General features: G+C 52.0%; 1 protein-coding gene across 1 annotated transcript in view; it reads left to right on the forward strand.

Annotated features, from left to right (window-relative positions):
- Positions 1-2,227: 2,227 nt before the first annotated feature.
- The window catches only part of SLC4A8 (solute carrier family 4 member 8), a 33,421-nt gene continuing 19,594 nt past the window's right edge, over positions 2,228-16,054 (forward strand). The window contains 8 exon segments of the mRNA XM_074530530.1: positions 2,228-2,411; positions 8,757-8,838; positions 10,601-10,735; positions 12,434-12,569; positions 13,242-13,272; positions 13,274-13,403; positions 14,871-15,056; positions 15,916-16,004. Of these exon segments, the coding sequence (XP_074386631.1) occupies positions 2,367-2,411; positions 8,757-8,838; positions 10,601-10,735; positions 12,434-12,569; positions 13,242-13,272; positions 13,274-13,403; positions 14,871-15,056; positions 15,916-16,004 (834 nt within the window). The 5' untranslated portion in view covers positions 2,228-2,366.

The following is a 16,054-nucleotide window of genomic DNA, read 5'->3' on the forward strand; positions in this document are numbered from 1 at the left end:
TGGGAGAGTGAGGAACAAGGGAAATTTCCTGCCCAGGAATAGAATTTCTCTAAGGAAAATCTCTCTGGCTGCTGTGGCTGCCCCAAATCTTCTGTGAGCTGCTGGAAATGAGGGATGGGAGGGAGGAATCATCTGCAGCAGGAGCCCATCTGTGCCACCAGCGAGGATGGGGAGTCATTAACGCCTCTGTTAATTAATAACTGCCCCTCGATTTCATCCCTCATTAGGGGAAGGGAAATGTTCCGTGATCCTGCTGTGTTTGGACACGAACTCAGGAGGCAGAGGCTGGAAATGGGATAAAAAAAATGAATTTCCAAGGAAGTCAGAGACTTCCAGGCGGTGTTTGGGGAAGAGTTGGAGGGGACAGCTCAACCCTCCCCAATTTCTGAACCTTTCCTGCTGGGACAAGGGGATTTTGGGGGAGAAAAAATGGTCCGAGGGGAGTTCTGGGGTTAAAAAAGGTCCAAGGGGAGTTTTGGGGTAAAGAAAGGGCCAAGGGGATTTTTGGGGTAAAAAAAGGTCCAAGGGGATTTTTGGGGTAAAAAATGGGCTAAGGGGATTTTTGGGGTAAAAAAAGGGCCAAGGGGATTTTTGGGTGGGATGAGGGGATTTTTGGGGAGCAAAAAAGGGCCAAGGGGATTTTTGGGGAGAAAAAAAGGGCCAAGAGGATTTTTGGGAAGAAAAAAAGGGACAGGAGGATTTTTTGGGGAGAAAAAAGGACTAAGGGGATTTTTGGGGAGCAGAAAAGGGACGGGGATTTTTGGGGAGCAAAAAAAGGATGGGGATTTTTGGGGAGCAAAACAGGATCAAGGGGAGTTTTGGGGAGCAAAAAAGGGACGGGGATTTTTGGGGAGAAAAAAAGGCTCAGAGGGATTTTTGGGGAGCAAAAAAAGGGATTTTTGGGGAGAAAAAAGGGCCAAGGGGATTTTTGGGGAGCAAAAAAGGGGCCAAGGGGATTTTTAGGGAGGAAAAAAGGCTCAGGGGGATTTTTGGGGAGCAAAGAGCCGGGTTTGGCCTCAGCTGGGGGAAAAGTGGGGTGGGAGGTGGTGAAGGGGGCCAGGAGGGGATGAGGGGGGCTGAGGGCGAGGCTGTGGGGTTTGGGAGATTCCTGAGGAGATGGGCTGGGGGTGTCAGGATGGCGTTGGGAGAAACAGGATGGGTCTGGGGGGACCAGGATGGTGCTGGGGAATTGAGGATGGTTTTGGGGGGATCAGGATGGATCTGGAGAGTCAGAATGACCTTGGAGGGGGGTCAGGATGGTGTTTGGGGGGTACCAGGATGATTTTGGGGAAGGTCAGGACAGTGCTGGGGGTGGGATCAGGATGGTTCTGGGGGTACCAGGATGGTGGTACCCCCAGGATGGTTTTTAAGGGGGTCAGGATGGTGCTGGGGGTACCAAGATGGTTCTGGGGGGTCAGGATGGTGTTTGGGGGGTCAGAATGATGCTGGGGGGAAGGTCAGGATGACCCTGAGGGGATCAGGATGATGTTGAAGGTGATGCTGGGGAGGGATGTTGGAGGGGAACTGGGGGTGAAGCTGGAGAGGGCTGGGGGGTCTGAAGGGATTTGGGGGTGACACTGGAGAAGATCTGAGGGGGAGGCTCGAGGGGATCAAGGGATGGTGCTGAAACAGAGTTGGGGTGATGCTGGGGGGGATCAGGATAGGGATGAGGGTGGTCAGGGTGGTTTTGGGGAAGGTCAGGATGTTGCTGGGTGGGATCAGGATCATTCTGGGGGCATCAGGATGGTGCTGAGGGGTTCAGAATGGTTTTGGGGAGGGTCACAATGGTGCTGGGAGGTACCAAGATGGTGCTGGAGGGTACCAGGACGGTTTTGGGGAAGGTCAGGATTGTGCTGGGGGGCACCGAGGGCGGGCAGTGGTTCTGGGAGGGGACCCTGGACTGCCGGAGGGGCCGGGGGTGATGCTGGGGGATGGGGTGAGAGGGGAATCGGGGTGAGGATCCCGGGGGGGATCCGGGGGCGCTGCTGCGGGCACGGGGGAGGGGGCAATGCCGGGGGGGGGGGGGCGCTGAGTGCTGAAGGGAATTGGGGTGAATTGGGGGCGTTGGGGGTCAGCCGAGGGCAGGTGCCGGAGCGAGGATGGGGGCGATGTCGGGGGGCACCGAGAGGGTCCTGGGGGGTCGGAGCGGGGCTGGGGAGGGAATCGAGGCTGGGGGCGCAGGGAACCCGCGGGCATCGCCCCTCCCGGCCCTGCCTCCTCCTCCTCCCCCTCCTCCTCCTCCTCCTGCCGCTGCTGCTGCCGCCGGCCTGGGCGGGGTTTGGCCCCGGCCCCGGCGATGCTGGAGCCGCTGTGAGCGGCACCGGCCCCCCCTGGCCCCCGCCCCGGGGGGGTGCCCGGGCCCAGCCATGCCCGCCGGCAGCACCGAGCCCGATGGCATCCTCAGCTACCAGGTGGGGCCGGCGGGCGGGGGGCGCGCGGTGCCCCCGGGCCGGCCGGAGGATGCTCCGCGCCCGCTTCACTGCGGCATTTCCGACCGGGGCGGGGGGGGAGAGGGGAGGGTTCTGCAGGGGGGGCGAGGGGAGCGCGGAGGGGTGAAGGGCATCGGTGTGTGTGGGGGGGGGTGTCCGTGAATTGGGTGTCGGGGATGGGGGTCCGGGTGTGCAAAGGGAGGTGGGCGCGGGAAGGGGGGGAAGGGCACCCCCCCCTCAGCGAGCCCCCTCCGGCTCCTCCTGTGCATCTGCATCTGCCTGTGCCCCCCCCTCCCCCGGGCGGCTTTGGGAGAGGAGACAAAGGCCACTGTCCCCGCAGAGCCCCGCGTCACCCCGGCACTGTCCCCCCCCCCCGTCACTGTCCCCCGTCATTGTCCTCCCGCTATTGTACCCCCCGTCACTGCCACCCTGCACTGTCCCCTGTCACTGTCCCCCTGTACCCCCCTCACTGTACCCCCGTCATTTTCCTCCCGTCATTGTCCCCCCGTTATTGTCCCCCCTCACTGCCACCCTGCACTGTCCCCTGTCACTGTCCCCCTGTCCCCCCCCCTCATTGTCCTCCCGTAATTGTCCTCCCGTCATTGTCCCCCTGTTATTGTCCCCCCCTCACTGCCACCCTGCACTGTCCCCTGTCATTGTCCCCCTGTCATTGTACCCCCGTCACTGTCCCCCTATCATTGCCACCTTGCGCTGTCCCCCCCATCACTGTCCCCCCCATCCCCCATCACTGTCCCCCTGTCATTGTCCCCCTGTCATTGTCCCCCCGTCACTGCCACCCTGCACTGTCCCCCTCACCACTGTCTGCCTCGGTCACTGTCCCCCCATCACTGTTCCACTGTCATTGCCACCCCATCACTGTCCCCTGTCACTGGCCCTGTGTCCCCCTTGTCACTGTCCCCCCATCAGTGTCCCTGCGTTGCTGTCCCCCAGTCACTGTCCCCCGATCACTGCCACCCTGCACTGTCCCCCCTGTCACTGTCCCCTCTGTCACTGCCATCCCATCACTGCCACCCCGCACTGTCCCCCCTGTCACTGTCCCCTGTCACAGCCCCACATTCTGGGGGTCTCAAGGGTTGTGCCCGGGCAGGAGGGGGCAGGGGACCCCTGGGCTCTCCTCCCTTGGGCTGTCCCCCCCTTTCAGGGTCTCCTTGTCCCTGTCCCCCCCGCCCCACACCCCAAGACTGTCGGGAGCTGCTCTGGGTGGAAATTAATAATGAGAGGTTGGGAATCAACGAATCTGCCCAGAAATTACAGCGTGAATGGAGTTTCTGTCACCCCTACCCTGTGACCATGGTGTCCCTAGGATGTCCTGCCTGTGATACGAGGGTCCCAGGGATGTCCTGGCTGTGACCATGGTGTCCTGGGGATGTCCTGGCTGTGACCAGAGGGTCCCTCCCCAGCCCCATTTTGGGGGTACAGAGACCCCTCCTCTCCCCCAGCCCCAGCCAGGGGGGTCCCTGGGGGTGACACGGCCCTGGGGACCCCAGGGCTTTGTCCAGGGCGATGGAGAGGGGTCAGGGGGGTCTCTCTGCCACCTCAGCAGCCCCCAGGTCCCCCCTGTTACCCTCATCTCATCAGAACTGTGGGTCAGTTATTAATGAATTATTAATTATTAATTACACCTCGGGCCGGGTGAGCGACATCAATCCTGCCAGCGCTGCTGGTGGCCGCTCCTGGTGTGTCCTGGGCTGGGGCCAGGGGGGCTCAGGGCTGGTCCTGAGCCTCTGCTTGGGGCTTTTCCTCATCCTCAATTACCCCAAAACATCCCCAGAGCAGGAGATTTCCATTCCTAACCTGAGGAGTCGCAGGGAGCCAGGGAAACTGAGGCAGAACACCCAAGGATCCCTCTGGGGGACACAAAATCCCAACAAAATATGGATTTGGAGAGGGGGACAGGACACACATGAGGAGGCAGAGACTGGAAAATGGGATAAAATAATGAATTTCCAAGGAAGTCAGAGACTTCCAAGTGGTGTTTTGGGAAGAGTTGGAGGTGACAGCTCAACCCTCCCCAATTTCTGAACCTTCCCTGCTGGGACTGGGGTATTTTTGGAGAGCAGAAAAGGGCCAAGGGGATTTTCAGGGAGCAAAAAAAAGGACAAGGGGATTTTTGGGGAGGAAAAAAGGGCCAAGGGGATTTTTGGGGACAAACAAGGGTCAAGGGGATTTTTGGGGAGCAAAGGGCTGGGTTTGCCCTCAGCTGGGGGAAAAGGGGGTGGGAGGTGGTGGAGAGGGCCAGGAGGGGACTTGGGGTGGGAGGCTGTGGGGTTTGGGAGATTCCCAAGGGGATGGGACATGGAGAGGAACCAAAATGGGTTTTCCTGCTTTGCTCCAGCCATTCCTGATTTCATTCCTAGTAGCAACAATTCCTTTCAGTCTCCCCAGAAAACAACTTCCAGCCAGCCAAATTGAATTTTTCTCCTTAGAAAACAGCAAATTGAAACAACTCTGGCTGCTCTGAGACTCCAGGGTGAGCGATGCCAAGCTCGGCATCCCCCTTGCAGCCCAGTTTGGATGATCTGGTGCTTGCCAGGCTGTTGGCAGTGGAGGAGGATGGAGAGGCAAGGCTGGTGCCCATCCAGGCATCCTGGGATAACCCCTGCTTTGGGGCCATCCCCTTTTCTGCTCAATCCCACCCCAAACCCATGGTTCCACGGCCATAAATCCTCAATTTCCCCTGAATATCCTCATGGGAGCAGTCCCTTCATCCCACCCCAAACCCACGGCTCCATGGCCATAAATCCTCAAATCCCCCCGAATGTCTTTAGGGGAACAGCTCGTCCCAGTCTGTCGCTCCAGGACACAAAATAAAACTGGAATCTCCAAGGTAAAAGAGAGGGAAGTTTAATTTCTGACTCCAATATTTATAGATTTCCAAAAGTGACCGCGGATTGGAGGGTGACAGTGCCACCTCTCCAATGACACTGGACAAAACCAACAGCCCATCAGATTTCTCCTCCTCTGTAAAAGAATCCAAACCAATTAATTATTTACATAAAGTCCATAAGAAAGTTCATCACAAAAATACAAACATCAGAAGGCTTAAAAGAACTTAAAAAACCAGAACAACGCTGAGTGGCCTGACTGGGACTGGGGCAGTTTGGAGGGGCAGCATTTCCCTCGCTGTGATTTCGGGGATGTGTCCAGGGAAGGGCCATGGGATGTCAGAGCATCCCACCGGTGCCACCTGCCCCTCCTAAAGCTCCTGGAGCCTCAATCCTGGTTAATCACCCTCAGTGGGGCTCCGGGCTTGGTCCCGGCGGGATTTTCCCAGCTCGGTGTCACCTTCCCGGCCGGGTCATTCGACACCCGGGTCACCTTTGCGGGCAGGTGAGCTCTGCAGGGAGCTCATAAAGCAAACGAGTGAGGAGGATGGAGATGCCGGATTCGCTCAGCTCGGGGAGGCAACAGAGCTGGAGAGGGAGGAGAGGAGGAATGGGGCTTGTCCGGTGTGAAAAACGCCAATCACTTGTTTTTAAAATTTTTAAGAGTTTAATAGTAGTAAAATAGTTAAAAAGAATAGTAACACATTTAGAGTAATAACAATTTGGACAAATTGAATTAGGACAATATGAGACAATAAAAAACAAAGAGTTACAGACAGTCCAGGTACCTTTTCTGGGCATCATGAGCCCGAAAAAGGACCCCGTTAACAAAGGATTAACCCTTAAGAACAATAGCTTGTTGCATATTCACACACCTCATCCATGATGCATAAATTCCATTCAAACACAGGATTCTGTCTGGTCAGTGTCAACTTCTTCCTTCTAATCCTAACAGCGCCTTCAAGGGGGGAAGAAGTTCGTTTCTTCTGAAAAGAAGGCAATAAATTCCCTTTCTCTGAAAGATTTAGGTGTCCTGTGGCTGCTATCTCACTGCAAGCCCCTTTCTGTTAAACAAAGCATCTTACATAGCATCGTTTCTATTTTAAAAATTATTATAACCTAAAACTATATTTAACACAGTACTTAAGAAAATTAATACAGCATTATTTTCTAACACAACACATATAATATTCATTTTAATATTTGCGAAAAGCCAATCATAAAATGCATACATTTTTCACATCCGGAGCCTCTGTCCCGCGGCAGGACGGGCTCTGGCTGATGAAGATCCCCAAGGGATGGGGCTGGTGCCAAAGCGAGACCTTCCAGGAATTCCCTGATTTTCTGCAGGAAATTTGGATGGAAACCAGCCCTGCCCATGATGTTTCTTTTCCTGACAGTTTGTACCTCATTCGCTCTTTGGGAATTTGGGTTTAAAATCCACCCCAATGCCGATTGTCCTTCCTCTGGCAGGATGTGGTGTTTTCACCCCATTCTGGAGAATTTTCCATAAACCAGAGCTGGGTTCTTCCCTTCCATGGTGTTTTCTGAGTGTGGAGAATTTTGGGGAGTGTAAATAATCCTGGGTTTGGAACTCTGGATTCTGATCCTATCCATTTTTGTCTCTGGAGGTGAGGGGCACAAGGTGCCACCTTGTCCTGAGGGATTCTGACCCCTGATCCATCCGGAGTCCCCCAAAACCGGGGATGGACACGGGGATGAAGGAATGGCCTGGATGGGAAGGGACCCACGAGGTCACAGCAGTGACAGTGTGACCCTTTCTGGGAGAATCCCAGGGGCTCTGCTGGGGCTGTGCATCCCCTGAGGGAGGGAAAACTCCCCCAAATCCTGCTGGAGCTTCCCTGGGGTACAGGAGGGGGAATGTTTGGCAAAATGTCTTTTTTGGGGAGAAAGAGGCTTGAATTGAGGGAGGTTTGAATCTGCCCCTCTCAAATCCCTGTTCACTCCCACTGCCACAGCTGTGCTCAAATTTGCCATTTTATTAAAATTCCCATTTTAAATTGTGATTTATCCAGCTCTTTCACCCTGTGCCTTTTCCAGGGCTGGGGTTTTGTCCTTTTTGGTGGCTCTGGAGGGTGCTGGGAAGGGCAGGAGGGTGGTGATGGGTGTCACTGGAGCGAGGACGGAAGAGCCACTGGTGCAGGAAAATCCGGCTGCTGGGCAACGTGGGGAGGGCAGGTCCAGGGCAGGCAGAGGAGGCGACACTGGAACTCTGGAATTGGTGCTCAGGCACCAGCAATCATTCCCAGCAGGAATATTTGCTCCTCTTCCTCATCAAACTCACCCGTGCCTGGAGGGACCTGAAGGTTTTCCATCCGTGGGTTAAAGCAGGAATTTGGGGGGAGCAGATTCCCTGATATCCAGGTGAAATCATAATCCATTATTTATTCTCCATTTTCCAATCACCTCATGGCATCATTATCAATACAAGGGCAGTGTCTGCCTGGTGGGGTTGGAAACTTTCCTTACAGATTCCAGCTGTGGTTGCTCTGAGCTGGTTCAGCTCTTGCTCCTGGAATCTCATCCAGCAGCCCCTCCAGTCCCCCCAATTCCCTCAGGATTTTGCTCCTTTTCCACCTTCACTTTCAGGAATCAAAATCTGGGTGATTTTTGTTGTTTGAATAATTTTCGGTAGCAGTGATGGCATTGAACCTCATCCACTCAATCATCCCAAACCTTCCCCTTGAGCCTTTAGATGAGGAATAGTTGGGAAACTTGATGGAAAATAATTGGGAAAATTGATGGAAAATATGGATTGTTGGGCATTGCAGAGTTTGTTTGCACAGATCATGGGATTTTGGTTTTCTTGGGGGCACAAGAAGAGGAAAGTTGAGCAATGGTGATTCCTTCCTTTAGTATTTCCAGCACAAAAGACTCATGGAATAGTTTGGGCTGGAAAACCATCGGACCATCTTGCCCCACCCCTCTGCCATGGACAGGGGTACATCCCATGAGCGCAGGTTGCTCAGAAATCTCAGTTAAAAAATGGGAAATGCTGTTTTCCATGGGGAATTCGGACCAAGGGGAGCCTGAGCCTCTGCAGGACCTTGAAGGCCTCTGGAGGTCATTGGTGGCCATGTCCTGTGGCCAAGAGCCACCCAGGGAGTCCTGCAGGAGCCACCCTGAGACCAAAGGTGGCTCTTTCCCCCCACCTTGGAAATCCCTGTGTATTTTTCCATTTTTTAAGAAATCAGCTACAAAAACAAAGCAGGGGGTTGAGTACTTTTAGGTCTGAAATGCCCGAATTTGGGTCTGAAGTGCCTCTCCCCCCACAGTAACCATTCCAGACTCCTATCGTGTACAACATGGATGGGTTTATTTGGGATTGGGAAAAGAACCTTCCACAAGTCCCTGGTTTTTGGGCTGTGCCTGGAGGAGAAGCCGTGATCCTCATGGAAGGGTGGATGGACAGGGAGCTCCACAGACCCATCCCCAACTTTTCCCTTCTTCTCCTCATTAGAGACACGACGAGGAAGCCGTGATTGACCAGGGCAGGACGAGCAATGTGGTCAACATCCACTATGAGAAGGAGGAGCTGGAAGGTGAGATCCTGCTGAGAACTTGCTAGGATCCTGCTGAGATCCTGCTGGGATCCTGCTGAGATCCTGCTGGAATCTTGTTGGGATCCCGCTGAGATCCTGCTGAGATCCCCCTGGGATTCTGCAGAGATCCTGTTAGGATCCTACTGGGATCCTGCTGGGATCCTACTCAGATCCTGATGAGAACTTGCTGGAATCCTCGTGGGATCTTGCTGTGATCCTTATGGGATCCTGCTGAGATCCTACTGGGATCCTGCTGGGATCCTCCTGAGATCTTGCTGGGATCCTACTGAGATCCTGATGAGAAGTTGCTGGAATCCTGCTGGGATCTTGCTGAGATCCTTATGGGATCCTGCTGGGATTCTGCTGAGATCCTGCTGGAAGAGCCACCAGGCCCTGGGAAAAGTCCCTGCAATGTCCCTTTCCTGGTATCACATCCAGAGCAGCAAAACCTGATGTGGTTCTTGGTCAAACAACAAATTATTGATTTATTTTTTATTGCAACGGCTTTTAAAGCCCTGGTGGAGGCCCAGTGGGAAATGTGTCCATGGGGTTGGATAATTTCCATCTGCTTTCCCCACAGCAGCTGCTCCTGGCTTGGAGAGGGCAGGAGAATGATTTGATGTGGTGCAGATTCCCTGTTTTCCTCATGGAGTTCATTGTCATGGGGCTCCTTTGACCTTTCCTTGTCACCTTCTGCCATAAAAAGATTTCAAAACTATAATTATTGTATTATCTCCTGCTTAATGAGCAAACCTGAGGGGTGGTGGTGGTGTCCAGCCCAAGCTGGAATTTGAGAAGGGTTTTGGTGCTTTCAGGGCACATTTAGGTGACCCCAAACCATCCCTTGGTGTGAAGCTTGAGTAAAATGGGCTTGGAAAAAAGGACAAGTCTGTCAAAGTCAGGGATCCACTGAAATTTACATTGAGGGAAGTTGCTGTGGGAGTTTTGGTTGTCTTGGTTTGGAAAGACAGGAGTCTGCTCAGGAAGGCAGGAGCCTCCCCTGAAATGGAGAATGTAAACCCTCCCCACCCTTCTGAATTGCTATATATTTTAAATTAAGGAGCTCTCAAAAATATGGGAGCAGGAAATAACAGTTCTTTAATAGGGAAAAGAAAAAAAAAAGGATAAAACAAACAATGGAGTACACTAGAACAACACTGACAGAGTCAGAACCCAACCTGACACCCTGTGGGGTGTTGGTGGCAGTGCCTTTGGAATTGTGGCTCAGCCCTCCTGCAGTGTCAGGGGTGGTTCTGTTGGAGCAAGGGGGATCTGCAGAGAAGGATGTATTCTTGCTCTGAAGATCCAGTGGAAGGAGAGACAGCTGCTGTTCCTCTGGGGAATCCTGTGGAGAAAGCCGTGCTGGTGTCTCAAAAACCTCTGGATTATAGCTGGGTAGCAATGCTTGGCTCCTCCCTCTGGGCGGAGCATGTCATGATGGGATGTTATAGTTCTTATAGTTCTTATCAGCCATGCAGTGACATTCCATAGTCTGTTATCAGCAGATGTCCCTCCCGATGGAGGATTGAATGTGGTCACTCAAAGAGAGAGATAAGGCAAACTGCCCACTTGACAAAGGTCATCTGCCATACAGATGGCAATGGAAAACACCTTGCATTGCAATCTTCAACATTGGGGTGTCCTGTGTGGGTCCTGGATGAACCTCGCGGGTCCCTGAGGAGCTGCCCTGACTCTGTGGCCTCCTCCTGGGGTGGCTGTGCTGGCCGAGCCACCAACATTGCCGCCATCCCTGTTTCCCCAGGCCACCGGACCCTGTACGTGGGCGTGCGGATGCCGCTGGTGCGCCAGAGCCACCGGCACCACCGCGCCCACAGCCAGAAGCACCGGAAACGGGAGCGCGAGAAGGACGCGGTGCCCGCCGAGCAGGGATACCACTGTAAGTCCTGCTGGGGTGCCCACCACGCCACTGCCCAGCCAGGTCCCTGGGGACACTTTGTGGGGTTGTTTTACCGCGGAAAAGTGGCTTTTTTTTTAGCAAGTCTCCCCTTTTCCAAAATTTTTTCTGATTTTGCAGTAAAATAAAATAAATAAATAAAATAAAATAATAATAATAAAAAAATCTATAATGGATTTAGGGATCCTGGTGTAAAACTGGAGTTGTGGGAAAGGAAGGCAGTCCCTGTGGACACTTTGTGGGGTTGTTTTACCGAGGAAAAGTGACTTTGTTTTTAAGCAACGCTCCCCCTTTTCCAATTTTTTTTCTGATTTTGCAGTTAAATAAAAAAAAATAAAGAATCTATGATGGATTTAGGGATCCTGGTGTAAAACTGGAGGTGTGGGGAAGGAAAGCAGTCCCTGAAGATACTTTGTTGGTCTGTTTTACCGAGGAAAAGTGGCTTTTTTTTTTAACAAGGCTCCCATTTTTCCAAATTTTTTTCTGAATTTGCAGTTAAATAAATAAAATAAAATAAAATAAAATAAAATAAAATAAAATAAAATAAAATAAAATAAAATAAATCTATAATGGATTTAGGGTTCCTGGCATAAAATGGGTGGTGTGGGGAAGGAAAGCAGTCCCTGTGGATTCTTTGTGGGGCTGTTTTATCGAGGAAAAGTGGCTTTTTTTTTAGCAAGGCTCCCCTTTTCCCAAAATTTTCTCTGATTTTGCAGTAAAATAAAATAAATAAATAAAATAAAATAAAATAAAAAAATCTATAATGGATTTAGGAATCCTGGTGTAAAACTGGAGTTGTGGGAAAGGAAAGCAGTCCCTGTGGATACTTTGTGGGGTTGTTTTACCGAGGAAAAGTGACTTTGTTTTTAAGCAACGCTCCCCCTTTTCCAAATTTTTTTCTGATTTTGCAGTTAAATAAAAAAAAAAAAAAAAGAATCTGTGATGGATTTAGGGATCCTGGTGTAAAACTGGAGGTGTGGGGAAGGAAAGCAGTCCCTGTAGATACTTTGTTGGTCTGTTTTACCGAGGAAAAGTGGCTTTCTTTTTTAACAAGGCTCCCATTTTTCCAAATTTTTTTCTGATTTTGCAGTTAAATAAAATAAAATAAAATAAAATAAAATAAAATAAAATAAATCTATAATGGATTCAGGGTTCCTGGCATAAAATGGGTGGTGTGGGGAAGGAAAGCAGTCCCTGTGGATACTTTGTGGGGCTGTTTTATCGAGGAAAAGTGGCTTTTTTTTAGCAAGGCTCCCCTTTTCCCAAAATTTTCTCTGATTTTGCAGTAAAATAAACTTAATAAAATAAAAAAAAATTATAATGGATTTAGGAATCCTGGCATAAAACTGGAGGTGTGGGGGAGGAAGGCAGCCCATCCTTATGGGTTTCCAAAATTTTTCCAAAATTTTTTTTGATTTTGCAGTTATATAAAATAAAATAAAAAATCTGTAATGGATTTAGGGATCCTGGTGTAAAACTAGGGGTGTGGGGAAGGAAAGCAGCCCATCCTTATGGGATGGAGGCTCCACTTTCCCTTGTGAGAGCCCGGAGGGAGCCGTGGGAAGGGGCCAGCGCAGCGTTTATGGCTGGACTGGTTCCACTGTGATGCCACTGGAATGTGAGTGTGCTGGGATGGATCCAGGCTCAGAAATGGGATGGGGAATCTCCTCCTGTCCCCAGACACCCCATCCCAGCGGGTCCAGTTCATCCTGGGCACGGAGGAGGACGAGCAGCACGTTCCTCATGACTTGTTCACGGAGCTGGATGAGATCTGCGTGAAGGAGGGGGAGGATGCCGAGTGGAAGGAGACAGCCAGGTAAATAAATCCCTGGGATTTGGGAATGGCAGGAAGCTGTGCCAGAAGGGGTTTAGGTTGGACACTGGGAAAAGGTTCTTCCCCTGCTGGAGCAGATTCTTAGGGAATGGTCACAGCCCTGAGGCTGCCAGAGCTCCAGGAGAGTTTGAACAAAGCTCTCTGGGACAGGGTGGGATTTTGGGGTCTCTGGGCAGGGCCAGAGATTGGGCTCAATGATCTTTGTGGGTCTCTTCCCACTTAGGAGATTCCATGGTTCTAGAGGTCAGGGAATGATTGGTTTGGGGATCAGTGGGATTTTCGGGGTTATCCTGGGCCAGAAGTTGGACTTGATGGTCCTCGTGGGTCCCTTCCAATTCTAGAGTTTCGATGATCCTGTGATCCTCATAGGTCCCTTCCACCTCTGGAATTGATTCCATGTTTCCAGAGGCCAGGGACATCTCTAAGTGGGATTGTTGGGGTGTCCTGCACAGGGGTTGCAGTCTGTGATCCTTGTGGGTCCCTTCCAGCTGAGGATATTCCAGGATTACATGACACCTGCTGCCAGCTGTGGTGGCAGAGGAGTTCTGTGGGACATGGAACTCTCCCAGTTGCAGGAACCTCCTCCAGCCACTCCATGGTTTTATGCAAGGGGCTGCAGGGCTGGAGCCCTTTTCTCTCTGGCCAAATCCACAGGTGGCTGAAGTTCGAGGAGGACGTGGAGGACGGGGGGTGAGCGCTGGAGCAAACCCTACGTGGCCACGCTGTCCCTGCACAGCCTCTTCGAGCTGCGCAGCTGCATCATCAACGGCACCGTGCTGCTGGACGTGCGCGCCACCAGCGTCGAGGACATCGCCGGTACCGGGGGGAAATCCTGAGCGGGGCTTGGGGCTCCCAGCCGGCCTGGTGGGGCTCTGTCTTGGTTTGGAAAGACAGGTGTCTGCTAAGGAAGGCAGGAGACTCTCTGAAATGGAAAATATAAACCCCCTCCCCCTGAATTGCTATAAAATTTGAAATTAAGGGGCTCTCAGGCAACAAATATGGGAGCAGGAAATAACAGTTTGTCTCGGTTTGGGAAGCCAGGTGTCTGCTAAGGAAGGCAGGACCCTCCCCTGAAATGGAGAACGTAAACCCTCCCCACCCCTCTGAATTGCTATAAATTTTAAATTAAGGGGCTCTCAGGCAACAATATGGGAGCAGGAAATAACAGCTCTTTAATCGCAAAGAAGATAAAAGGATAAAATAATGCAGTAAACCAAAACAACACTGACAGAGTCAGAACCCAACCTGACACCCTGTGGGTCAGGGTGTTGGCAGCAGTCCCATTGGAATTGTGGCTCAGCCCTCCTGCAGTGTCAGGGGTGATTCTGCTGGAGCAGGGATCCTGGAGAAGGGTGCAGTCTCTTCCCCTGAAGATCCAGGGGAAGAAGAGGCAGCTGCTGCTCCTCTGCGGAATCCAGTGGAGAAGCTGTGTTGGTGTTCCAGAACCTCCAGATTATATCTGGGTAGGAATACTTGGCTCCTCCCTCTGGGCTCACATCTCCCAATGGGATGCTGTAGTTCTTATCAGCCATGCAGTGACATTCAATGGCTGTTATCAGCAGATGTGCCCCCAGAGGGAGGAGTGATTGTGGAGGAGATAAGGAAAAACTGCCCACTGACAAAAGACAACTGCCACAGAGATGGTGATAGAACACATCTTGCCTTGCAATCTGGGACAGGTTCCTAGGATGGGAGTGGGCTCTGGGTGAGCAGCTCTTGCTGGCAGTGTGGGGTCCTTTGGAAAGTGATTTTTCAGTTAGAGAGAGACTGGAACAAAATTCTGCAGCAAAATTGAAAATATTCTGCAGGGAAAGGGAGAGAATTCTCCCTTTTACTGCACACTTTACTTTACTTTACTTTACTTTACTTTACCTTACCTTACCTTACCTTATCTTACTTTACTTTTCTCAGTAAAAAGGAGAGTGTTCTGCAGCAAAAGAGAATATTCTGCAGTAAAAGGAGTATATTTTGTAGTAAAAGGGAGAATGTTTTGCAGGAAAAGGGAGAATATTCTGTAGCAAAAAGGAGACTATTCTGCAGTACAAAGGAGACTATTCTGTAGCAAAAAAGGAGAACGTCCTGCACATTTTTGAGTATTTCAGGACCTGGCTGTTTGGCTCTCCCTAAGAGTTGACCCTTGTTCAATAACAACTCACTCCAAGCCATTTCCTTGCATTACTCTGATTCCATTTTCCCTCCACACACCGGGGTTCAGGGCTTTAGGAGCAGAGTGGCTCTGGCCAGGCAGGTCCATGCTCTGACCTGGTGTCCCTGTCCCCCCAGACCTGATCCTGGCCCAGCAGGAGCCCTCGCCCGAGTTCGACGAGCGCACGCGGGCCAAGGTCCGGGAGGTGCTGCTGAAGAAGCACCACCACCAGAACGAGAGGAAGAGGAACAACCTCCTGCCCATCGTGCGCTCCTTCGCTGATGTCAGCAAGAAACAGGACCTGCACCTGCTGGAGAAGCCAGGTGAGGTCCTGTGGGGTTTGGGGCTGGGTGAGGTCCTGCAGGGGATTGGAGCCAGGTGAGGTTCTGCAGGTATGGAACCAAGTGAGGTTCTGTGGGGTTTGGAACCAGGTGAGGTTCCGCATGGTTCGGAGCCAGGTGAGGTTCTGCAGGATTTGGAGACAGGTGAGGTTCTGCAGGGCTTAGAAGCAGGTGAGGTCCTGCAGGACATAGGGCCAGGTGAGGTTCTGCGTGGTTTGGGGCCAGGTGAAGTTCTGTAGGGTTTGGAACCAGATGAGGTTCTGCAGGGCATGGAGCCTGGTGAGGTTCTGCATGTTTTGGGGCCACGTGAGGTTCTGTAGGGTTTGGGGCCAGGTGAGGTTCTGTAGGGTTTGGGGTCCTCCAGGGCTTGGAGCCTGGTGAGGTTTTTGCCAGGCTTAACACCAGCCTGAGGTTTCTGCCAGGCTTTACCACAAGGTGAAGGTTTCTCCAGGGATTTGGCACCAGGTGAGGGTTCCTGCCAGTTTTCAGCACCAGGTGAGGGTTTCTGGAGGAGATTGTCACGTGGTGAAGGTTTCTGTCACATTTGGCACCAGCTGAAGGTTTCTATTAGAGTTTGGCACCAAGTGACATTTTCTCCAGGAATTTGCACTGGGTGAAGTTTTCTCCCAAAGCTTTAGCACCAGGTGAGGTCATCTGCCTGTCTTTAGCCTGAGGTGAAGGTTTCTCCAGGGATTTGACACCAGCTGAGTGTTTCTCCAGGCTTTGGCACCAGATGGGGGTTTCTGGGTGACTTTGTCTCCATTAGACTTGTTCTGGCAAATAACAAACACCCCAACTCCTCCTTTCCTCCCTTTCTGAGTGTTTTTCTCTTCCCTCCCAGCCCAAACCCTCACCCCTCACCCTTCTCCCACCACTGCAGAAGCTAAAAATGGGGTGACCCCTGAGACCAGTGCCATGGACCTGAGCAAGGTGAGACCCCTGGACCTCTCCCACTCCTCCAGGGGGGTGAGAGGGACCCT

This window comes from Zonotrichia albicollis, chromosome 33 (assembly GCF_047830755.1).
Source record: "Zonotrichia albicollis isolate bZonAlb1 chromosome 33, bZonAlb1.hap1, whole genome shotgun sequence".
Taxonomy (NCBI): Eukaryota; Metazoa; Chordata; class Aves; order Passeriformes; family Passerellidae; genus Zonotrichia; species Zonotrichia albicollis.